The sequence below is a fragment of the Crocodylus siamensis genome, chromosome 12 (assembly GCF_052110815.1).
Source record: "Crocodylus siamensis isolate JL-2025a chromosome 12, ASM5211081v1, whole genome shotgun sequence".
NCBI lineage: Eukaryota > Metazoa > Chordata > Crocodylia > Crocodylidae > Crocodylus > Crocodylus siamensis.
The window spans coordinates 23,768,807-23,793,314 of NC_143406.1; the positions used below are offsets into that span (position 1 = coordinate 23,768,807).

Here is a 24,508-nt window from a genome sequence, read left to right on the forward strand (position 1 = left end):
CAGTGACCTAACGTTTGATGGGAAGCTGGGTGGGGAGGGGAGTTCAGGACGGGTGGTTGCTCCTCAAGGGAGCGATCCTGGATGCGCAAGCTAAGTCTATCCTATCTCAGAGGAAAGGCAGCAAAAAGGCACAGCAGCCCCCTTGGCTCTACAGGGAACCACCTGCATCTCAAAAGAAAGACCTACAAAGGGTGGAGGACTGGATCCGCCTCCAAGGAGGAATACTCTGCACTGGTCCGGACCTGCAGGGAGCGAACCAGGAAAGCCAAGGCTGCGACTGAACTCCAGCTAGCTAGAAATATCAAGGACAATAAAAAGTCCTTTTTCAGATATGTGGGGAGCTGGAGGAAAAGCAAGGGCAACATTGGACCCCTGGTAAACCAGATAGGACAACTCACAACTGACAACTGACGCCCAGGAAAAAGCCAACTTGCTAAATGGGTACTTTGCATCAGTTTTCCACCAGTCTCATGGGACACTCCTACCCACTGCGGGACAGGGAGGCCCGAGTGAGGGAGATTCCTTACCATCCATGAAAGCTGATCTTGTGAAGGAACACCTTGACAGGCTGGACACCTTCAAGTCAGTTGGCCCAAACGGTTTACACCCCAGGGTACTTAAGAAGCTGGCTAGCGTCACAGCCCAGCCCCTGGCACAGATCTTTGAGAGCTCTTGGCACTCTGGTGAAGTGCCCGAAGATTGGAGGAAAGCCAGTGTGGTGCCCATCTTCAAGAAAGGGAGGAAAGTAGATCCGGCAAACTACAGGCCCATCAGCCTGACCTCTATCCAGGGGAAGGTCTTGGAAAAGATTATCAAAGAGGCCATTCTTAAGAGATTAGATGACAGCAATATCCTGAGGGATACCCAGCATGGGTTTGTTGCGGGTAGGTCTTGCTTGACCAATGTCATTTCCTTCTACGACCAGGTGACATATCACCTGGACAAGGGGGAAGAGATTGGTGTCATATATCTTGACTTCAAAAAAGCCTCCAATCTGGTATCCCATGATCACCTCTTGGCAAACCCAGCAAACTGTGGCCTTGACCTCACCACGATCCATTGGCTGGGGAACTGGCTCCGTGGTAGGACCCAGAGGCTGGTGGTTGACGGAAGTCAATCGTCATGATGTGCTGTGACCAGTGGGGTCCCTCAAGGCTCTGTCCTAGGCCCTAGACTATTTAACATCTTCATCAATGATGTGGACATTGGAGTCAGAAGCGGACTGGCCAAGTTTGCCAATGACACCAAACTCTGGGGTAAAGCGTCCACACCTGAGGACAGGAGGGCGATCCAGGCTGACCTTGACAGGCTCAGGAAATGGGCAGACGAGAACCTGATAGTGTTCAACACCAAAAAATGCAAGGTTCTCCACCTTGGGAGGAAAAACCTGCACCATGCTTATAGGCTCGGCAGTGCTACGCTGGTTAGACTATGGATGAAAGGGACTTGGGGGGGTCATGACTGACCACAAGATGAACATGAGCCTTCAGTGTGATGCTGCAACTAGTAAAGCGAGCAAAATGCCGGCTTGCATCCATAGATGCTTCTCAAGCAAATCCCGGGAAGTCATTCTCCCCTTGTACTCAGCCTTGGTGAGGCCGCAGCTGGAGTACTGCATCCAGTTTTGGGCTCCACAATTCAAAAAGGATGTGGAGAAGCTTGAGAGGGTGCAGAGGAGAGCCATACACATGATTAGAGGTCAGGAAAACAGACCTTACAACAACAGGCTGAGGGCCATGGGACTCAGCCTGGAAAAGCGCAGGCTCAGGGGTGATTTGGTGGCCACCTACAAGTTTATCAGGGATGTTCACCAGGATCTGGGGGAACGTCTGTTCACCAGAGCACCTGAAGTGATGACAAGCTTGAACGGTCACAAACTCCTCCGTGACCATTTCAGGCTGGACATAAGGAAGAACGTCTTTACTGTCTGAGCCCCCAAGGTTTGGAACAGCCTGTCGCCAGAGGTGGTTCAAGCACCCACTTTGAACGCCTTCAAGACACATTGGGATGTTTATCTTGCTGGGATCCTATGATCCCTGCTGACTTCCTGCCCCTAGGGCAGGGGGCTGAACTCGATGATCTTCAGAGGTCCCTTCCAGCCCCAACGTCTATGAAATCTAGGAAATTATGTCATAAAGAAGAGGGAAAGCAACTTTTCTCCCTTGCAACAGATATGTGAAATAATGGATTTAAACTGCAGCAGAGTAGATTTAGATCAGACATGATCAGGCAAGCAGTTGTTCTGTTAGAAGAGCAGGGCAGGGCAACAGGCTGCCCAGAGAAACTGTGGAATCTCCTTCATTGGAGGAAGTGGATGGGCGCTGGACAGGAAGCACTTAGAACCAGCATTCCTCAGTTCCTGCTTCTGAGCAAGGGTTGGACCAGGTGACCCTTGAGGTCCCTACCACGCCTACCGTTCCAGAAGCGCATTGGCTCGTGACAACCTGTCTGGCATGCCCAGCTCACAGCAAGTCACAGTCTAAGTAAAGAAGAAGGGGCCCTGAGGTACCCAAGCAAATGTGCAAGTGCTTGCAGAGGAAAACCATTACCTCAAGATGAGGTGAAAATCCCCACCTGGGCAGGTAGGGTTGATGATTCCAGATGTGCTATTACTCCACAGCTGGCACTGAGATTTCTGAATCGGCAGTTGCCTCTTTGAGATAACCTGGCTGCTTCCTAAGAACACATGGGGCTCTGTTATTCAAAACCAGGGTGGACAATTATTTGGACCCACGGGCCACTTCTGGAGTTTTGATGAGCGGTCATGGGCCGGCTCAGCACCCCCCGCCCTCCACCATGCAACGACTCACCAAAACTCTCTAAATGGCTCTGTTCCGCACTCGGCCTGGCGCCTGGGATGGGGCCGCAGGCAGGTGGGGAGCAGCATCTGGGAGCAGGATGGGCAGGCAGGGCTGGGGCTGGGATTGCGGGGCAGTGACAGTGTGGGGCCCAGGGCAGAGACATGATTTACTGCCCACACACACATACCCATGCATGCACTGGTTCTGTGGGCAGGGGTGTGCATGGAGCAGATTGCAGCTCTGCCACTGCCCCGGCCCTATGTTGTCACTGCCCAGTGATCCCAGGGTCTTCATGGAGACTGGCTGGGACCTGTGCAGGCAGGCAGATGGGATGGGGCCAGGTCCAGGATCTTGGGGCTGTGACAGCGTGGGGCTGGGGCCCAGGACAGAGCTGCAATCCACTCCTTGCATGCCCCTGCCCATGGAACCCATGTCCATTGCAAGGATCATGGCTCTACCCCGGGCCTGTCCCAGGCCCCTCACTGTCACCACCCTGTAATCTCAGCCTTGCCTACCCATCCTGCTCTCAAACACTGCTCCCTGCCTGCGGCCCCATCCCAGCCATCAGGCTATGCACCCTGCTCACGGGGGTTCCACCTCCTGCAGTGGGTGCAGGGCGAATGGGCTGGGGTGCCTAGGCAGCAGGGCCAGGTTTGGTGCCAGGTTTGGTGCCAGTGGCAGCCAGAAGGAGCCACCAGGGCTGCCAGGAAGTGAGTCCGGCTGCTGCTTCTTTCCAGCCCCAATGTACACTCGGGGGCAGGCCTGAAGTACCTGCCACAGGACAGACAAAATCCTTCTGCAGGTTACTCTACTTTGCCCACCTCTGTTCTAAAGTGGCCTCTGGCTTGCATTGTATATGTGCCTGTATCTGCTTCCTATTAGCACTTGTTTTTTGCTGCTTCTTAAACACATGTCTTAATCCAGGATAGCGCTCTCCATTTTATCCAGGCTCAGATTGGAGCAAGCAGAAAAGGATATAAATAGGTTTGGGTAATTCCTGCAGCATAAGTCACAGCACCCCTCTCACTTACTTGGATATGGTTGACCAGCCTTGGGAACAACCACTTTTCCCTGCTGTAAGGTATCAGGCAAACAGAGCTATCTCACAGTGCAGGGACAGTGGTGTTTTTCAGGGTGGGAAAGGCATCCCATGCCTCTGGCTGGGGCTCAGATTGTGATGTAGAGCTGCTGATGTGTAATGGCTGATCCTCCTTTATTTTGCATTAGACTCTCCAGCAACTGCGTGGGAGACACTGGATCAGCTGCCTTGGCCGAAGCTCTGAAAGTGAATCACAGTCTTACAACCCTCAAGTAAGTCTCCGCTAATGAGCATTACACTCACTGCCCTTTGCTGTTAGGTGGGAGTTACAAGGATGCTCCACTCAGTTCTCTGAAGAGCAGCTTGATGCAGTGGAGGATATTTTAGGGATTGCTACCTCTCTTCTTGTTGTCTCTTCTCCTGACCCAAATCCCTGGAAGTAGTAGAGAACTTTGAGAGGAAGAGGCCAAGGAGCCTTTGGATTTAATCCCTGTTGAAGAACTGCAGGCCTGAATGGGACTGTGCTGGGTATGGTGCTTTCATGTCTGTCACACAGGAGCATTCCCCACCCCCACTTTGTTGTGGAGGCTTTTCTAGGGGACCTCTCTGTCATAGAAGGTTGGTGACTTTTGAAGAGAATGGCATCAGGAAGATCAAACAACAGCATATGCTATTGATGGCTAGCAATCCTGGGAGCTAAGTAATGGCACTGGGAGCCTACATGTTCCCAGTTGCAGTCCTGCCCAGGGTAATTCCTGGGTAGATGGTTTAGTGATGTATGTGAAATGAGTTAGGGTCCTGGGCAGGTGCCTACATCACATTGACCCTTGTGGGTCACCTCCACAGGAGAGGCAAGAACTGAAAGGATCTACTGACTGAGCTCTGGCCCGCCTGATCAGGACAGGGCATGGGAGCTGGGCCACAAGGCAGAGCAAGCGTTGCTGTTGCCTGTGTTCCCCTTGGAGTGTGGTTAACAAAACCCAGCGGTTTGTCTCTGATCAGTGTGCCCCTCTAGCTCTCTTGTGAACCCATAACCCATTTCTACTTTACCAGCCTGGGTCCCACAGGCTTCATTGCTTTCTGGCTCTGTGGCCTTTGCCCAGTGGAAGGGGTTGGCTATTCAGTTGGTGGGGCCTCCCACCCCTCCAGGATTTCCGATAGACTTGTACTGTTACTAGCAATCAGTCCCCTCCTAAACGCAGACCCTTCAGGCCCATCTAATGGTGCACTGAGGTGGTCTCCCACCCTGCCATTCCTGTTGTAACTCTTTGTTTTCTCTGCTTGTGTGTTAGTCTCCAAAGCAATTCCATCAGTAACACTGGGGTCACTGCACTGACAGGAGCTCTCTGCTTTAACCAAGGCCTCATCAGCTTGAAGTAAGTCCTGATTCCCCCTCTCATACCTCTTCCTTCCACTCCCCTGCCAAGGTTCTGATTTTCTTTCTAATTAATACATTAGGCAGCAATCTGGCCCTCTGCCCAGAGCTGCAATGTGGTAATAGGACCTGAATCACATCACTGGGCTCAGCCCCTTCATTACCTGGATGGCTGCCCTCAAGTTTCTGCACTGGTTGCAGCGGGTGTCCTGGGCATGGGAGCAGCTTCCTGGGTTCTTTATATAGTTGTGCTTCTCCTCTATCTAACTTCTTTTATTTTTCCCTTGGGAAGTGCATCAGCCTGGCTGTGCTTCTACACTCATGTTCCCAGCAGCCCAATCATTACAGCGCAAAGAAGGTGAATGCAAAACAAACAAATAAATAAATAAATGAAAGCTTCAAACATGCACGATCTGCAGCTGCAAAACTGGGTGATTAGAAGTAGAAATTGCCAGCAGTAGGCCACTGGGTTCAATGCAAAAGCATCAGCTCACAGGCAGGATCTGAGGGAGATGTCTATGCTTCTATTTTGGGGCATGTTGAAGGCCCATCCTCAGCTACCCCAAACCACATGAAGCTGCCCCTCCCAGTCTATATTACTGTTCTTTGGCAGCATATAATAAACCAGGAGAGAGAAACTGTGGGCAAACTGATTCTTAGAACAGGAAGTTCAAATGGAGCCTTTCTAGGAATCATGGTCACTGCTTATCTCCCTTTCTGTGCTTGGTTGTAAATATGGGCAGGAGAGACAGGAAGTTCAGTACAGAAGAGCCAGTTGTGCTCACATGTTTCAGAGCCTGAGTGAATGTTTAACAAGCTCAGGGATGGCAGGGGGTAAGCTCAGACAGGGGCCCCGATGCCCAGGAGAGCTCTGGAGATGGAATAAGCTGAGCTAGTAGGTTTGTCATGATGCTTTTCAGGCTACATGGCAGGTTTGGAGGCAAGACTAAGTAGCAGTGTAGATACACCCTGAAAGCCAGATGATACACCCTGAAACACCTGATGGCTGTTCAGCAAAATGAGTTTGGCATGTCTTAATCCATTTCATACTAGCCAGAAACCATCAATATATTTGGTGCTGACCCCCTTGTTTCAACTGAGAGGCCAAAGCATGAATATATTTGAGTACTGGTCCAGAGATGTGGTACAGTGATGTCACAGAATAGGAAGGACATTTGCATTGCTCTTGTTCTACGGAGAAGCGGAGGGCACCAGTCCAGCAATAAGTTCCCTCCAAAAAAACAAAAAGGGTGATGTTTTAGAATGACAAGAAAAAAGCCTTTGACTAAGTTGCCAAATTCTGTAAAATTCCTGCAGTGCTGGGGGCAACAGAAAAATGTGTGTTTTAGGTAAAATGACATTTTTTAATTATTAATGAAATACAGCTTGATAGGGTGAAACTAGGAATGTTCATGTTCCTGCTGTGGTGTTATAGCTAATTCATAACATGACATCTTCCCCTCTATAGAGAAAAGGCCCTTTTAGGTTTGTCTGATAGCATATGCTCCTGCACAAATCAGACACTAATCCTTAAGATTGTTCATTGAAATGAATTGCTTGGTTATTGCTGTAGAAAGGATATTCAGGTCCTCAAGGAGCTGCTTCACAATGGTTAAAGTTCTGCAGAGCCAATCCAAGTAGATTGCAAGTGCCAGAAGCTTACCATTCGGTCTGAAATGGATATCTAACAGAAGAAGGCTGATTTCATCAGCAGTCTACAAAGGCCCTTGCTAAGTTCCTAATGGTCATTCAACTTTAAATGGCAGGAATAAAAACAAAATGCAATGGACTTGAGGAGTTAAGACCAAAACAAACAGTGAGAATGTACATGTGTGCTGTCTGCCAGCACCTCTGAGAGCATGCCTTGGCTTATTCCAGGTAACTCAGCCCACAAACAACAGGCAACGTACCAAATGTTGTAATACAGAATACTGTAAACTGTTACAGGTTCTGAGGTGCCTTTGAAAAGCTGAGGTGTGCTGTGGGCAGGGCAGCCGTGCAGAATGCTGAGACAGGCACAGCTCCAGGCAGCAAGGGAACATACTTCTGAGTGTCTCCTACATCTGCTTTTCCAGATGCAGAATGGGCCCTGGTCATGCCCCATTCTCCCCAGCCGCTCCCCTTTCAGGAGAGACAGCAGCTCTGACCATGCTGTCATCAGCCGTGCCTTGCACACTGGGGTAAAAAGCAGAACAGTTTGAAATCTCCTCTCTGCCTGTCCCATCACTACACTACTCAGCCATGGAGACAGAGTAGAAATCCAGGCCTATTTTGAACAGTCTTTGCCCGGAGCAGAGACCCTAAAGCAATGAGCAGGAGTGTAAGCAGAGGCATAAATAATAGCTTTTTTTCCCTTTGCACCTTGGGAAGGGATATGGGCAGGAGCAGGGGATTTGTTCCAACACCTGAGGGTGGGGTGGGGGGAGGAGAGGGTGACAAAAGGGAGCAAGTGTTGTAGGGTCTTACCAGACAGCCACTCAGCTGGGTCTGGGTCTGCAGAACCTGCTTCACCATGGCTGGGACTAGCTCTGCCCATCCTGCCTGGTTGCACCTGGGGCTGAGGTTGGCTCCATGTCCCTTCCCTGGCTGCTGCTGCCAGGGCTCCCCAGGGGCCACCATTCCTTTCAGTTGGTGCCCCGTGTTGGTGTTCCCCCCTCCCTCCAGTTATGTTACTGGGCATAGAAAAGGAAACAAAAATAGCCTCTGACTGAACAGGGAATACCAAACCTGACTCCACATTTGCGGCTGCACCCAATGGATAGGATAAAACAATGGTATTGTAGTATTTTCAAGAACATCTTGGGTACAGGCAGGCTGTCTGTCATGCGTGTTCGTTTCATTCCCAGAATGGGATGGGGATCTACCTGCAGATGGTTCTCCTGACATGGGGAACAGCCAGGCATGGGGTGGGCACTGCCTTGCCATGGACCCTAAGGCTATTAGGGCTGATGATTCTTTTAGCTGGTGTTCATCATCCTAGCATGCACTGTGCTTCTGCCTTACTGGCCAAGCTTAGTCTAGGGGCCTTTTTGCCTCTAAAAAGAGCAAAGATCCTGGGCAAAGAATAGGTGGGGGTGTGGGGAGTTGGGGCATGACCTAGCAGGGTGAATGAAGAAGAAATGTAGAAACACCTCTGTGACCTCAGCAGCTGCTCCCCACTGAACACTCCCCTTGCTCTCATGTCACCAGCCTCTCTGGCATTAATCCCCCATGCTGCCCCAAAAGCCAGTCCAAGCCAGCTGGTTTGCCCTGAAGGACAGGATGGGTCTGGCAGTGAGTGTGGGTTTTGCCTATTCCTTCCCCTGGAGGGAAACATCCCCTGTGACCTGTTTTTTTTCTAGTCTCCGGGAGAATTCCATCAGCAAAGAGGGAGCACCGGAGATAGCCAGCGCCCTGCGGACCAACTGCACCCTGAGGAACCTGGAGTAAGACCCTTGCTTTGAAGGATGAGTCCTGGGAATCATCTCCCACAGCTCCTTCAGGAGGGTTCAGGCAGGAGAGCCCCCCAGCGCCAAGGACAGCTGCCTTGCAAGAGCTCTCTCTAGGCAGGAGGGAAGGGCCCTGGTTCTTGGGATGCAGCTCAAACACCTGCATCTCTGGGAGCAATTGGGAGCATGGCGGTGGAGTATCAGGGAAGCCTCTTTGCCACTGTGGGATGGGGAGGAGAGTCTGCAGGAAACACTCGCTTGAGCAAAGGGGATATGTACCAGGAGCAATCCTGTGATGGCTGCAGTGTGCCTGAGACAGCTGAGATGAGCTCTTGGGTAAGCTGTTTCCGCTCCAGTATGTGAGGGTCACTTTATCCACTTATAGGGAAGAGGACAGACCCTAGAACAGCATCATTACACCTCCCATCCTCTCTGTGGAAGCTCGTTCAGCTCAGTGCTTCCTGGCTGTGCTTTTGAATGGTTGTAGCTTGTTAGGGAGGAGCCAGGGGCATGAGAGCTCCCCCTCACAGCACCATGTCCTCGGAGATCTCCAGGGCCTTCATTAGTTTATGGTGACCGAGGCTGCATCTCTGAACAGTCCTGGAGGGGTGTGCAGGTCTGAACACAAGAAAAGAGGGTGGGCGGATCCACCTGACATGGGGGCTAGAGGCTCTAGGGCACTGCAGTGGGCATGAACTCTCAGAGGCAGCCTCAATCCAAGACGTGCTACAACAGTTCTGGCAGCTCAAGCCCCTGGTGTTTCCATGGGGTGTGTTCCAGCCTGAGGGCTTAGTGATTTGGCACCAGTGTAACATGTGCTTGGTTTAACCATGTGATGACTTGGAGTGCCATGAAATCATAATGTCACATAAAGCACTAAGCGATGCCTTGCCATGGAGTGAAGCATATTCCTGCTCCTGGCCAGTGACTAAAAGATGCCCTGAAGGGGATGAGCCCTTGAATTAGCTCAATATGTGTCAACACAGATGCTTATGTAAACACTTTGTTCCATTTTGAACCCTGGAGCTGTTTGAAGGGAGGTCCACAGGACAAGTGTATGTCATATTGTAAAGTACTAAGCAGGCCCTTGGATCTGTTTGTAGTTCTCTGCCATTTAGTTTCATCTTGCTGTCTCTTCCCTCTCCCATGTGCTTGCCTCTGATCTTGCTCTGCGGCTGGTGTAGTGGATCACTGTGTGTTTTAACACTCATTTCTCTGTACTTTGCCTCTAGCTTAGCAGCAAATCTGTTGCATGACGAAGGAGTCAAGGCCATTGCACAGGCCATGAAAGAGAACAAGGCTCTGACATCACTGCAGTGAGTTCCACCTTGACCTTAATTAATGTTCATCACCCAGTTTTTAATTCCTTGCTATGTCCACAAAGTAAATGAGCAATCCCTGCCAGGGCCTCTGCCCCTTCAAGGGGAAAGGGGCAGTGTTTCCAGCTTCATAGGCAAAATTCCAGTTTCATAGAGAGCTGTGCAGTCTGTCTCTAGCTTATAGCTCAGATCCAGGCCAGGCTCACAGGAAGTGAGAGCTATCTGTGATGGCTTTTCAGTGGCATGTGTAAATCTGGTTTGTGAACAGGGGCTTGTACCCTGGGAATCTGTTCCCTTGATGGTGGGTTCAGCATGCCAAATCCTGCTTGGGTGCACCCTGAACTCCTCTCAGTCCTCAAGCCTGTTCTCTAGCTTTGAGCTTTGAGGCTTGCAAGCAGGGCGGCTGGACTGCCAACCCTCCTGTGGCTGAACAAGAGAGTCACTCCCCAGCATGCTCTCTCTGACTGGCAACTTTTACCAGTCCTTCATGCCTATTACTTTTAAAAGCTAAATAGACATATAGGCAATGATTTTCCTTCTCTTTTAGTAATTGCTTGTCAATCCTGACCCTCTGGCTAGTGACAGCAGTGTTCACAAGCCTGAGAGAAAGTGCTTTTCAGAATGAACATCGCCTGCTACCATCATGCTGCCACCTCGGATGCTTCATGGTACCTATGAATGTGCTACACCGCAGTTCTGGGAAGGTGGCACAGGAGAATCCTGGAGTTAGTGAGAAGGGCAGAAGGGATGTCTTTTGGCAGAATGCAGTTTCCTGTGTTTAAATCTCTTTGCAATACCTGGCTGAGATGCATCCCCATATGCCTTTTGTCTCTCTCTGGAACACCTACCCTTGTCCCATGGGGGAAAGAATCCACTTTGCATTAACACCAAGGGAACAGAATTACATGATGTAAAGCCTCAGAATAGCAGGAGCTGGGTCATGGCAACCCAGGAGGTCTCTTCTCCCCTACATCCCCATGCCTTCATGTCTGCTTCTTTTCTTACAGCCTGCAGTGGAATTTCATCCAGGCAAGGGCTGCCGGAGCATTGGCTCAAGCCCTACAGTCCAACAAAAGCTTGACTAGCCTAGAGTAAGTGCTGGCTTCAGCAAAAGTCATCTGTGTCTCAGGCTCCTTCTGAGCCCAAGGGCTCTCTGGGGGGGGCGGGGGAGGGAGAGGTATCTTGTATAGGAGTCCTTTTGTGTACTTGAGCAGAGTTTTGGGGTAGTGGTGGTGGAGCAGGCAGGACCAGCCTCCTCCCTCCACACTTCCCTGCTGCCCTATGGTCTGCAGGTCCTGAAACATGCTCACTGCCTCCCTCAGTGCCAAGGTCTTCCTTGGCTTACTGACTCCCTGGCAGGGGAGTGTCCAGGTGCTTGGGTTGAACAGTGGGTTGGAGAAGGAAGAGGTCAAGAGGGGAGGGGGCAAGTGAATGACCATCCGTCTCCTGTGGACTCCAGCAGCTAGTGAGGGAGTTTTCCTCTGGGGGGTTTGTGCATCACCCCACTGCAAGGGGCTCTGTTCAGTATAGGAGCATGTCCCTGTTTTTTTTTTCACTGGCTAGGGTTAAGCAACAGGGACACCCTGTTGCCACTTCCACAAGCTAGTGGGTCTCCAGCCCCTTCCTTTGCAAATCCCTTCATGGTTCCAGCAGCCCATGGGTTGTAGCATGACATTGCCCCACCTGTGGCCCCTGCACTGCCCTTCTGCTCAAGAAAGCACCAAAAAGGGGTTTGCAGCTCAGACCACAGCTGGGCTATCACACCCCTAAGCCACGTGGCTCTTGCTTACACGTAGTCAGGATCCTGGAGTGCTCCCTTTGTTGGCCCTTGGGCCTGTTCTGTACTTTGGCTTGGCATATGCTCCTTCGCTGTAGGTGACAGGAGGCAAGAGGAACAGATGGCACCTTGCTGTGGAGCTAACCAGTCTGGAACCGGGTCATTTTAGCAGCTGGAGGGTTCCACTGTGCTCAGGCTGGGAGGTGGGGATCCTGCTGCTAGCAGCACCCCTCCCCTTGTTCCCATGTACAAACATTATTTAGCTGTCAGCGCATCTAAACTATGTGCACCCAGTGCCACTTTCCCAAGGGCAGGTCGGGGTGCATGGCAGGGAAATGACATCTTTTCAACATGTGGTGCATGCGGTGCAGGAGTGAGTGGGAGAGGCCTGTTTCATGGCTCTGCTGTCTGACATTATCCAGCATGGGACAGACATATCTTAAGCCACTGCTCGTTGTGTCATGCTGAATGTAGGATCAAGCACTGCTCCTCAGTCCCCTGACAGAGCCTCTTTCCCTTGCATGTGTTCCAGGGTGGTAAGGCCATATATAGCATGAGCTGATACCTCTTTGTTTCAGCCTGCAGGAGAACGCAATTGGAGATGAAGGAATGATTGCCCTTGCCACTGCTCTGAAGGTGAACACAACCCTTACAGCACTCTAGTAAGTGCCCATGCTGCATGTGAAGAGTACAGGCGGGAATATGTTGTGCATGTGACCTTTATACTGGTGCACAGAAGTGAGGTTGCTGGCCCTGCTTGCCCTGCTGGGGCTGAGATAGCTCAGGCACCCAGATCTCTTTACTCCAGTGGTTCCCGAACTCTGACTGATTGCACATGATACAACCTTAAGTACCACCAGAAAATTGTTTGGTTCAACCTTAAGTTCCACCAGGAAATTTTTGTCATATAAAGTAATTATAATTAAACAATGTGTACCACTAACAGGTTGTGTGCATACCACTAGTAGTACCCGTACCACAGATTGGGAACTGCTGCTTTACTCCATGGACCCACAAATTTAAATATTTGGACTTCTGGAGGACTTGGTAGTTAGGTGGGTGCACAACGAACACTTGTGAGAGTTGTCAGATTAGCTAGTGGCTGTGGGGATTGTAGGACCAGAGGAAGGCCAGTGTGCTGTCTGGGGAGGCCGGCTTGTAGAGAGACATTGGTGTAACCCTCCTGGGGGACTCTGCTTGACCCTTCTGCTCAAGAAAGCACAAAAGTGACAATAGTCAGTGTACTAAGGGGAGAAGGGAGGAATGGCTGTGGAGACTGGGAGGGAAGTGGGAGATGCGCCATGGGATTGTGAATGATTCAGAAAAGCTAATGAGAAGTGCTGGGTTTTCATAGCCAGAGTGAGGCCCAAGAATGTGGGAGCATAAAGCCTCATTCCTGACCTTAACTGTGACTGCCCTGGTGATATGCACTTGGTAATAGTCTGCCCAGCCTGGTACTGCATGGACGCCAGGGCTCCTCTAGGCAGCTCGGTCATTGGAAATAAGTCACTTTGCACTAAGGGACATTTTCAGTTGACTACCACACTCTGATTCAGTGCAGGGTCCTGCTGAGGGTCAGCAGTGAGTCAGCTGCACTCCTCAGGCACACAGAGCAGAAGTGTCCATTAGCTTGCAGCAGTTGTGGTTCCTTCCCATGCTGGAGTCCAGCCATCCTTTCTGTTCACTATGGAGTGACTTTGCAGGGCCTGTATGTTAGTGCTCATCCCTGGAGGAAGTGCCACTGTCTGTTTCACTCAGAGATAACCCCAGGACCCTCTCTGCAAGGCACTGCTCCTCAGGCTGCTGTGAAAGTGCATTAGGAGAGGAGCTTCTCCAGGCTCCCGACTCCTCAGCTCATTGCCTGTCTGGCAGGAGCCTCTGGGAATGACTTGGCTTGAACTGAACTGATGACTCCACGTTCTCTTGCAGCCTGCAGGTGGCTTCGATTGGAGTGAGTGGGGCCACAGCCCTGGCCGAGGCCTTACTGGCTAACAGGAGCCTCACAACGTTAGAGTAAGTATTCTGTAGCTGCCCGCCTCCTTCAGTCTCTATGGCCAGTTTCTCCTGGGCTGTCTCCAAGGGTCTCAGTCTATCAGCTCTGTCTTCTTTCCATCCTCTGATAGTTTCAGGCTTAAGGCAGGGCAGGAACTTTTAAGGCAGAAACCTTCTCCTCTGGCGTATCGAAGCCTTGGTCTGGCTGACACACAGGCCTCCTTATCCCACTGTTTCTTAATCTCTTTTCTTCAGTGATTTGGGATCTACATGTTAGCTGTCTGTCATTTGGAGCTACAGATCTTAATCTCCCTCTTTCTTTCCCGGTGTCCAATGCAGCTTGCGAGGAAACTCTATTGGTGTGCCTGGAGCCAAAGCGATGGCCAACGCATTGAAAGTAAACCGCAGCCTCCGTGTTTTGAAGTAGGTAGTGACTACGTTGGGGCAGACTCCCAAGGACTATTGCATTGTGAACTCCACTTGTTAAAGGGGCAAAGTCATGCACACAGAATGCAGGAAGTGGCAGAATTCAAGTTGCCCGGGCAGCCTTGGTCAGGATACTCAACACATTTGCACATTTGTCCTTTTCTCAGTGGAACTACAGGAGACACACAATGCAGGGTTTAGACTGTGGTAACCTACCAGAATCCAGTGTAAACTAATCCCAGGGAAAAAACTGAAGTAGAACTACATTAGCATCAGTTGCACTGGTTTTTAGTGTCATGAATCTGCATTTATCCCAGGGTAGCCATTTACCCAACATGAACTCTATTGCTGGCTCTCCTGCTTTCAGGGTAGTGTGCAGTGATCAAGCCAATGCAGAGAGAATAAGTGGCCACCTGTCCATCCCAAATTCCACAAATTTACAAAGCCAATGTAAATGACTGTAACATTAATGCGTCACATTTTGGCCGTCTTGTTCATCTGTATAATGATGTCATCTTAATATTAGCACATGGATATTTTTTTCCATGGGACCTCTGCCTTATTCAATATATAGAACTTTCCCTGACTTTCACTGGATCTTTTTTGAGGGTGCTGAAACTCTCAAAAAAAAAAAAGAGAGAGAAAACTTCAGATGGATGGAAATTTCATTCCAAATGGTCAAAGCAGGGAAAAGTTAGAAGCAAATTCAGAAAAAAGTCTTACTTTGGGACGTTTCAGGCAGCCTTAGCTAGGACCACTGCTCTTTACAATCACACACCAAGTCCATGTCATATATATGTGGGTGTAAATTGGTATTTACATTCATGTAAAAACATAAGAGGCCTCCAACATAGACCCTGACAGTCATGAACCACATTCAAATCTGGTGTCAAATTATCCTAGGAAAATGAGGGGCAAAACCACTGTCTGTCTACTCTAAATTCTGGACTCATGGAGAGTCCAGTCCCCAATGTTTCCAAATGTATTTTGTTCCTGTAACTAAGCAGTGACTTTCTCCTCTCCTGCTGGCTTCCTCTGCCATGACTGTTAGTGAAGAGACAATCTATCACAAGAGAACAACTGTGATGTTACTATCACTGGATTGTGAGATCACTGTGACTAACCCTGTATTAGGAGGGTGACACAGTCCAGTGAGAGAGGAAGCTGGGTCTGAAGGAGAAGATCCACATTCACTGACAAATCTGCAGAAGGAATGGGGGCAGCGGATGCTGCATCTGATGACCTCAAAGTAAGCCCAGGTGTTTTTTGGCTTGATCCAAGTGTTTTTTGAGGAAATAAAAAGATTCCTAGTTTGTCAGGATGCAATTTCCAGTCCAGGGCGTAAGCCCAGAGGCCAGGCATTGTATTAAAGTCTGTCAGTCTCTTGGGGTACACATACATGAAGCAGCATTTACACCAACATACTCACACAGTCTCACCCTCACACCCCAACAACATGCTTATGCTCCTATGTATATATTGCTATGCATGATCACACATACACATGCTCACATACATAGGATCACACTCATGCACGTGCACAATCATATATACACTTACAAACATAGACATGTGTATCCATGTACACATGCGCGCGCATACACACAGAGACTTGCACAGAGTTTATTACCAAGGCTACCTTGGGAGGGGAGTCTCATGAGTCCCAGGCATTGCTTTCTGACCATTCTTTGCCTCCTCTTCCTCCAGCCTGCAAGAGAATGCTTTAGGCATGGATGGAGCTATCTGCATTGCCACAGCACTGACAGGGAGCCATGGGCTGACTTATGTCAAGTAAGTGACAGCAGAGGGGCCAGCTAGCTGGTAAGGAAGCTGGGAGGTAGAGGAGACATGAGCAGTGGTCATAGGGGATGATTATGTCCTCACCTACTCTGGGTACCCAACCTGTAATGCCCTGCTGTGAGCAGTGTGACATGTCAGTTGGGAGCAACACTCCTTCACCCAGCCCTAACAGTATAACAGGCCTTAGCTGCCTCTGTACACTGGGTTGCACCAACATCTCTAGGACATCTGAGCTACTGGTCCCAGCTGGTGCCCCAAAGCTCTGCCAAACAAACATAATGAATATTGGTCTCAAGCACTTGGAACCCTCCCAAAAGCCAAACACTCTTTGTAAGACCCATCAGTCTGTGCTGCACCACCCCTCAGCTTCTCCCGCTCCTACCTTGTCTTCCACCTTGTTGCCAGGAGCGTGGCACTGTTGACTCTGGTCCGAGGGAGATGCTGAGCTTTGGACTTCAGCAGCCAGTAAGTTCCAGTCTGTTTGAGGTTCAGATCAGCTCCCATAATTGCCTTGGAATTGTGGTCAGGGGCTGATGGCACTGCCTGGCCCTGGCCCTGGCACTAGCTAGGGCAGGGTGGGAGAAAAGAGGAACTGGCCTTCCTAAATGGGCACTTGGCATTTACCAGAGGAGGTGGCCTTCCTGGAAAGTGTTATTCAGGCCTGACATGGTTCCAGCCTAGCAGCCTGATTTTGGGGGAGGAGCCTTCCGCTCTGGGGCTGGCTTGTATGTTAAGAGCACCTCTGAGGCAGCAGAGGCCTGTGGGGCAGGAGATCAGCCTTCTGAGAACTCCCTGCCAGGGCAGCAGCCTGCAGGACAAGGGCCCCACTGACATCTTGGCTCAGCAGCAGGATGTGCACACGGCCAGTGCCCAGGGCCTCTCCAGACTGCTCCACCCACCCACAGTCCAGTACATTATCATAGCAGTGGCCCCAAATTTGGAGCAGATGAAGGGCATGTGGGCTGCAGACTTATTGTGATTAAGAGAAGGCTGTCTGGCCTGGAGTTGGGAACTGGACTGGAAGAGCTGGTGTGGGCTGGGGAAAACGTATGTCTCCTTTCTCCACCTCCAGTTCAGTGCTTGGCAGCAGTATTGGTACCCATGGAGCCTTTGAAGCCATATAGTCATTCGAGCCCTGGGTGGGAAGGCTGGGTTGAGGCAGGAGGGTGGGGCATTGCAGTGGCCTGGCAGTGGGAGAGAGGGATCAGGGGCAGGAGCAGAGCAGGGGGCAGTGACAGGGAGGTGGGAGCAGAGCACTCTCCTGGGCTCCTGCTGGGACCTGGTGTCTGTAAAAAGTTTACTGCTGGTTCTGCTGTTGTAGGCTCTGGTCAGGGCTTAGCGGGGTGGGGAGCTTGCTGAGCTGTGTGTACATGTCCATCCATTTTTCTCTCCAGCCTGCAAGGGAACCGAATTGGCCAGTCAGGAGCCAAGGTGATTGCTGATGCCATCCGAACAAATTCACCCAACTGTGTCGTGGAGATGTGACCACTGGCTGGAGCAAGGGTGCAGGGAGGCCTGGGGCCCAGGCAGAGACTCACTTGAGTGTGACTGGGTCACCCTTCCTGGGCACAGTGCATGGTTCCTGTGCATCTGCACGGGGCCTTAACCCACGTCTGATAGATGGCTGCAGAGCCCACCTGGCTCTGGGGTGGTGTGATGGCCTGGGTGGAGGTGCGCTCCAGCTGTGGCTGTGGCTGTGGCTGTGGCTGTGGAAGCTGCAGAAGGATCCAGATGGGTGGTATGAAGGGACAGTCCAGAATGTGTCTTTCTTAGCCCCACGGGAGTGACCCCCACCTCCACCCAGGCCCTGGAATGAGCTCCGGGGCAGCAGCAACAATCAAAACACCTCTGCACAGGAGGGGTGCTGGGCATGGACCTGAATGGGGACCAGGACCAACAATTCATTGACCCTGTAACGGAGTTCCCTGTGTCCCATGATAGCAACTTTCCTCTGACCTCCTCCATGCAGGCTTCTGTGAGAGTGTCTATGCCTCACAGACACAGAGTTGCCTCCACAGACTTACAGCATTGTCCAGGGTCTGTGCAGGAGAAGGCCTGAGGTCATGGGCAGCAAAAGCAATTCTGTGTTGCTGCAGAAGATGTTATCGTAGCACAGCCTTCAGGACAGGGCTGACAGTGCCAGACATGGCATATCTGGAGCGTGGAGGTTCTCCGCCTCCTGACACCACGCAAGGCAAGGAGAGACACAGCCGAGCAGAAGATGGGATTTGTTCATAGCATCGTGGTTGCTGCACAGAATGCTCTGGTGGGAGGAGACCCATCACTCCTGTTGCCCAGCCCAGCAGCTTGGTGCATTTAACCCCTGGTCACCTCATGTGGATGGACCAAACCTATACCAGCTCTGAAAATGTGCTGCTTTCCCTGAAGCAGTTGCCAAAACTGAGTCCTGCTGCAGAGGGTCTCTGATAGGATGCTTCTTTCTTCCAGAAGCTTGTACTTATCACAGAGTGATTTAGGACTGTAAATGTCACCAGGCAGGGGCCCTGCATTGCTACAGACACCTTGGAGGCTGTTGAATTAGTAAACAGCAATGATGGGTGTCTTGCACCTACTGGTCGCTTGGTTTTCAGTGTGGGAAGGAGTATGGGTGGATGATGCACAGCTCAGGGTAGAAGTTATAGCTGCATTTCTGAAGAAGCAGAGATGCAGCTCTCCAGCAAGGGAGGAAAGAGCAAGGTAGGATGTGAAGGGGCTGGTGACTGCGAGGGAGCAAAGAGCAATGCAGGCAGGTGGTTCCAGCCCATTTTAAGTCTGCACGAGTGGATCCTGCTTCTGGCAGTTCCTAGTGGAAAGGTTCTGCCACTCAAGCAGGAGTCTCTAAGCCAGACTGAGTCGGTGCCCATTGGCTGGTTTCTCTTCCTGGGAAGGGTGTTCATGCATTACAGGCTGGGCTCCTGGGTCCTGTTCTGCCTCTGCTGCTGCTGTGCGGCATCGTCTCAGGCCAGTCAATGGGACCTTTGTGTTCTCAGCTTCCTGCTGCCTTGGTGAATTGGTGGGAGGGTGGATCCTGTGAGGGGAGGTGCTGGAGGAGGGGACAGCATTAATAGCATGTCATGTTTGCACTTGTTGTGCTGAGTTGATGCTGATTGGCAAAGAACAGAGTGAAGGCTTGAAGGGTCATGCTCAAGGACTGCCTGCTCGCAAATCTGTTATATCCCCTGGCCTGCCTCTCCTCACTGCAGCCCACAGCCTGAAGAATAAGACTCTCCTGCTGTTCACAGAGCAGCAAATATCACAGGGAGCCCCAGGCCTGGTCCTGTCTGGAACGTGGGTATATAGCGGGTTGCTAACCACGGGCTGTGCAAGCAGCTTCCTGCTAGTGGAGCTGTCCAGAGACTTCTCTGCAGCTTTTTGTGAAATGCAAGGGCCTGCCTGGAGGGCCCATCCTGTGCTCTGTGCAAGAGGCAGGGAAGCCTCCCAGTGCTGGGCCTGGCAGGCTGCCGGGGAACATCCCCAGCTGCTGCACCAGTGCCTAACCATGCTACTGGGCCAGGCACTGTTGAGCTGCATGGCTGTGCCCAGCAGTGGTGTAACTGGGGGTGAGGGGTGGGGCCAGGCAGAACAGCAGTGACAGTGGTGGCAGCAGCCTTCAGCATGATGGGAAACTGCACCAAGGGAAGCAGCAGCAGCCAGGGGCTTCTGAGTCTTTGGCGATACTCTTCCCTGCTCAGTTTCTCCTTGCCCCGGCCATGGGCATTCCTGTCCTGGGCACCACTGATATGGAAGAGGATGCTGATTGGCTCTTCAAGCTCAGCCCCTTTCACCCTTTGTGTCCTGTCCCTTTGTGACTTGGGGCACAGAGAGAAGTGACTATTTTTTGCCTGATCTGGCCACAGAAAGTTTATAGCCATGACCAAACACAAGTGCACGGCTGCAGACTGCTTAAAAAATGGCTGATTGTGTGAAAATTGGAACCCTCATTGCATGAGGGGTCAGATGAAGATGTTTCATAGTTTCTAGGGTCGGAAGGGACCTGAGCAGATCATCAAGTCCGACCCCCTGCCATGGCAGGAAAGAGTACTGGGGTCAAATGACCCCAGCAAGGTGTTTGTCTACCCTCCTCTTAAAGACCCCCAGGGTAGGAGCCAGCACCACTTCTCTTGGAAGTTGGTTCCAGACCCTAGCCGCCCTGACCGTGAAGTAGCACCTCCTGATATCTAGCCTAAATCTACTCTCTGCCAGCTTGTGACTGTTATTTCTAGTCACTCCTGGCAGTGCACGGGGGAACAGGGACTCCCCCAATGCCTGCTGGTCCCCTCTGACTAGTTTGTAACAGGCCACTAGATCCCCCCTCAGCCTTCTCTTGTTGGGGCTGAACAGGTTCAGGTCCCTGAGCCTCTCCTCTTAGGGCCTGCCCTGCTGCCCCCTGATCATGCGAGTGGCCCTCCTCTGGACCCTCTCCATGCTGTCCACATCCCTCTTGAAGTGCAGAGCCCAGAACTGGACGCAGTACTCCAGCTGCGGCCTGACCAGTGCCGCATAGAGGGGGAGCATCACCTCCTTGGACCTGCTTGAGATGCATCTGTGGATGCATGACAAAGTCCGGTTAGCCCTGCCACCCATGACCTCGCATTGTCGGCCCATGTTCATCTCGGAGTCAATAATGACTCCAAGATCCCGTTCTGCCTCCGTGCTCTCAAGAAGAGAGTTTCCCATCTTATAAAAACACAGTGGCCCCTTTCCACTGCAAAAAGATTTGCTTCTTGTTATTTCGCTCACCCCAAGTCACCTCAGCTAAGACTTAAACCCAGATTTCCCACATGGCCGACAGGAGCACTGCCACACAGCCACCACTGGTTGGGACCCTCTATACTTCTCAGGATGGATTCACCTATGACGATCACTCGATGTTTCTTCCTCTGGGTCTGCTTAGCTCCTTCAGCCTGTTCAGAGTGTGGAGAGGCCTCCTCTCTGGAGGTTTCCTCCTCTCCTTCCTTCTCCTGCTGTGTTGCCAGGGCCTCGTAACTAATCTCCAGCCGGACTGGAGGAACTGGTACTGCTCTGCTGCGAGCAGCCCTGGTTCTGGAGGGGACCATCTGCAACTCTGCTGTGGAGGGCACCTCCTGAGGTGCTTCTTCCTTGGATGCATGGCCCTGCAGGGAGAGAAAATACCCATCAATTTCATCCTCCACCTCCCTGATTGTCCTCAGCCTGCTAACCTCCTCCGGGAGCTCCCTCACCTGCGCCTCCAGGGCCCTAAGGTGGGCGCCTGTAGGACAGGTGTGGGGGCCCCCATTCCCTGCCCCCCTGGCTCTGGGGGGCAGAGGGATGCCAGCCCCCTCATGGGCTCTGTCAGGGTGCAGGCCTCAGACAAGCCCCGGATAGGCAGCACCTCCCTGGTGCTGGGCAGGGGTCCTGGCAGCACTCCACGTCCACACCATTTTATAAATTGCTATTTATTTATATTTTTGTGTGGTGCCTTCACTCTACTCTTGCTGGCGTCTCCCTCCTGGCCCTTCCTGCTTGCCTGCCTGCATGAACCTTTTAAAGACCGTGGATTGAATTTCCCACGGCTGCCCCAACAGCCAATCAGACACTCCAGTCGCCCCGGAAGTGCCTGCTGGCAGTCCCGCCCCCTGCGTTCCGCTGCGGGGGGATCCGGTGCTGCCGGTGCCTGTGCCCCGAGGGTTCTCCCTAGCCTGGGGGGACAGTCCCTCCTAGCCCTCCTCTTGTTTGCGCGCTCTGTTCATGCAGCGCGGCTCGGGAGTGCGGCTCGCTACCGGCTCAACTAGAAGGGATCCGGGGAGCTTCCGCTCTGGATCCGGCTCGGCTGTGCTGGCTCCCTCTGCCCCACTCACCTTTGGCGGATCAGCTGTTGCTGCCCCCACTGCTGGTTCTGCTGCTGCCTCCGCCTCTGCCTCTGTTTCAAAACAGAGCATCTTCTGTAACTTGTGTCTGCACTGCCTGCCAGCCTCTGAGCTGTTTTCAGAATGGGAGGGCAGAAGGGGACCAGAGGGAGTTTGGTTTGGGAATTTTCAGCCCCCGCTAGTGTGGGTGCAGGTGTATTGGAGCGCCCCCCGCCCCGAGGTGATGAGGCTCCAATTCACTCACCCCACCCTCCAGTGCTGGCTGGGGATCCCCTAGAATGAGATTCCTCTTCTCCCTTTCCCCCCTCCCATTCCGAAACAAGGACAGACTGGAGACAGAAGGGGCCATTGCTAGGGGAAACTGGCTGAAGGCTCCCAACTCACAGCTAGATTCCCCTCCTCCCTGGAACAACAGTGACCTGCTGTTTGGTCCAGGGGATGGTTGTAACTCAGAACACTTCCTGCAAAGTGTTCTCAATTACAGTGGGGAGCTGCACTTCTGTCTGTACTCGTAGACCTCATGGCTCATTTGTGCCTCGTTCAAACTCATATTCTTCAGGCAAGAGCACAATGTCTCTAGCAGTCAGGAGGGCATGTTGAGGGTCAGGGCTAAGGTGGCCCTGACCAAGGTCTTGTGCTGAGCAGGGCCCCTGTTCCCATGAAAGTCAGAGGTTGGTGTCAGTGCCAGGCTTCAGTCGATGGTGCCAGGCAGGCAGACCTCCAGGCGCTCACTAAAGGCAGGTGTTGGCAGATGATAGAAATGGGGGAACCCCTGTATAGTTGCAAGTAGGGTGAGGCAGAACAGTTTGAGCAGCTCACCCTGCGTTTCTACAAACCTTCAGCCAGCTCTCGGCACCATGTGCCTGGGGTAACAGCACATTCCAAGCCCCTCTGGAGCCACCAGTTTCAACTTTATGATCATACCCAGAGAAGGGCCAAGGCTCCTTAGCTAGTGCCTGGTGTCTGAGGCAGCATTCAGGACATCTTCCCACCCACCAGGCCGGTGTGCATATATGCAGAGCTCTGAGGCAGTTGGTTATGGGGACCTCAGGACTCTGCCCCGGCTGTTGTCTGGGACCTTGGAATCTCCATGTATTGGAGACAGGCTCAGAGCAGGCCCCATCCACCAGAGCAGCCACCACTTGGAGCCAGAAGCTGCCCTGGTTTAACAGTGTCTTCCAGCCACAGTCTTACATGGGGCACAGTGGGCAGAGGACAGGTTGTCTAATGTTGCCCAACACTGCTATGATGTTGTGCCCTTGGCTCACTGACAGAGCCCTTCTGCCAGGCCTTGGTTCCCCCAAGGCAATCTGGAGCCTAAGCATTCCTACCACTCTGCCCACATGCTGCTGCATGGAGCAAGGGAAAGCTGCCTGTTCCTGAAACATGTTTGTGGGCAGTGATGTCACGCTGTTCTGGACCTGGCTTGAGAGCACTAGTGCTGGCACAGGCACCAAGGCAACCTCTCACTGCTGCCTCTTCCAGCAGGACACAGTCTCTGGCCTGGCTTTATTTTGAAGCAGGGCACCCCAGCATTTCCCCTGGGCTCTGTGTTTCCTGCATGGGCTCAGTATGATGCAGCTGGACTCTAGGCTCTCCCAGGCAGCTCAGGCAGAGCGGAAGGCCTGGCTTCAAGGAAAAGTCCAATTATGGACACATATTTGGATGCAGAATGTTGATTTTGTTCACTCTGCCACACAAAAGTGTGTCTGCCATCATATCAGATCACAACAGTGGGAATGGGCAGCAGGGGCCTCTATCTGTGTGTGCAGCCATGCAGGATGTTTTCTGTGACATAAATAGTAGAGGGACATACAGCATACAGCCTTACACCCATACACTCTGGGTTGCGGGGTGGGGGGAAGATGACACTTTGCCTCCCAAATTGAGGAGTAACATAGTAAGTTACCAGCCAACCCATGTCAGAAGATTGGGTAGGGAGCAGAAAGCAGAGCAGCAGACCAGGCAGGCTTGAAGGATGCTTGGGTTTAGGCAGACTGCATTTGGTTGACTTTCTAATTCAGCCAAATGGTAGACAAGAACACATGGAAGCTACAGCTCCCAGTGAGTCTTCCCCAGACCCACTCCTGCCACACTCCAGATCCCCCCCGGCCCACAATGGCCCAGCACAGGGACTGATCCGGTGCAGGGCATTTTGCCATTTATACAAATGCATGCGACACTGCCAGGCATATCAGTTTGTGTGCTCTGCAGGCTTGATTAATCGAGTCTGGAGTCGCACTGGATTTCCCGGCACATTGGAGCCGGCAAAGGTATGTGTCTAAACGCCCTAAGGTTCCAATCCTGTGGCTGGAGTTTGGAAAAGAGCATTTTGAATCTGAAATGATTTGTATGCTGACCTTCACTCTGAAACTAGAGTAGGGCCTGTGCCTTTGGCTTAGGTACAGGGAAACAAAGGACCAGTAATATGAGAACAGAACAGGGCTACTTGACTATCTTAACGAACAAGCACCAAGGTGAATTGTTCTGTGCAAGCACTGAATTGTTCTTTCGTGAAGCTAAAAAGTGACCCTAAGGCAAAGCCTAAAATCAGGCTGGGAAGGAAAAGAAACAAGCCATATGGACAGAACATACTTGGTGCTCTCCCTAACCTGCCTTGATCTGCAACCTAACAGACAAATGCATAAATGTCGAAAATGCATTAATTTATGAACTGTAGGGATATGTGTAAAGCCTACAGAGCACACAAAGATCTCTTCCAG

At 51.8% G+C, this 24,508-nt stretch overlaps 1 protein-coding gene across 1 annotated transcript in view; it reads left to right on the forward strand.

Annotated features, from left to right (window-relative positions):
- Positions 1-18,860, forward strand: part of NLRC3 (NLR family CARD domain containing 3) — an 82,736-nt gene extending 63,876 nt beyond the window's left edge. Inside the window, exons 10-19 of the mRNA XM_090023694.1 lie at positions 4,029-4,112; positions 5,133-5,216; positions 8,557-8,640; positions 9,876-9,959; positions 10,970-11,053; positions 12,318-12,401; positions 13,669-13,752; positions 14,071-14,154; positions 15,865-15,948; positions 17,352-18,860. Coding sequence (XP_089879820.1) covers positions 4,029-4,112; positions 5,133-5,216; positions 8,557-8,640; positions 9,876-9,959; positions 10,970-11,053; positions 12,318-12,401; positions 13,669-13,752; positions 14,071-14,154; positions 15,865-15,948; positions 17,352-17,442 — 847 coding nt within the window. The 3' untranslated portion in view covers positions 17,443-18,860. The remainder of the gene's footprint in view (positions 1-4,028; positions 4,113-5,132; positions 5,217-8,556; positions 8,641-9,875; positions 9,960-10,969; positions 11,054-12,317; positions 12,402-13,668; positions 13,753-14,070; positions 14,155-15,864; positions 15,949-17,351) is intronic.
- Positions 18,861-24,508: the final 5,648 nt, after the last annotated feature.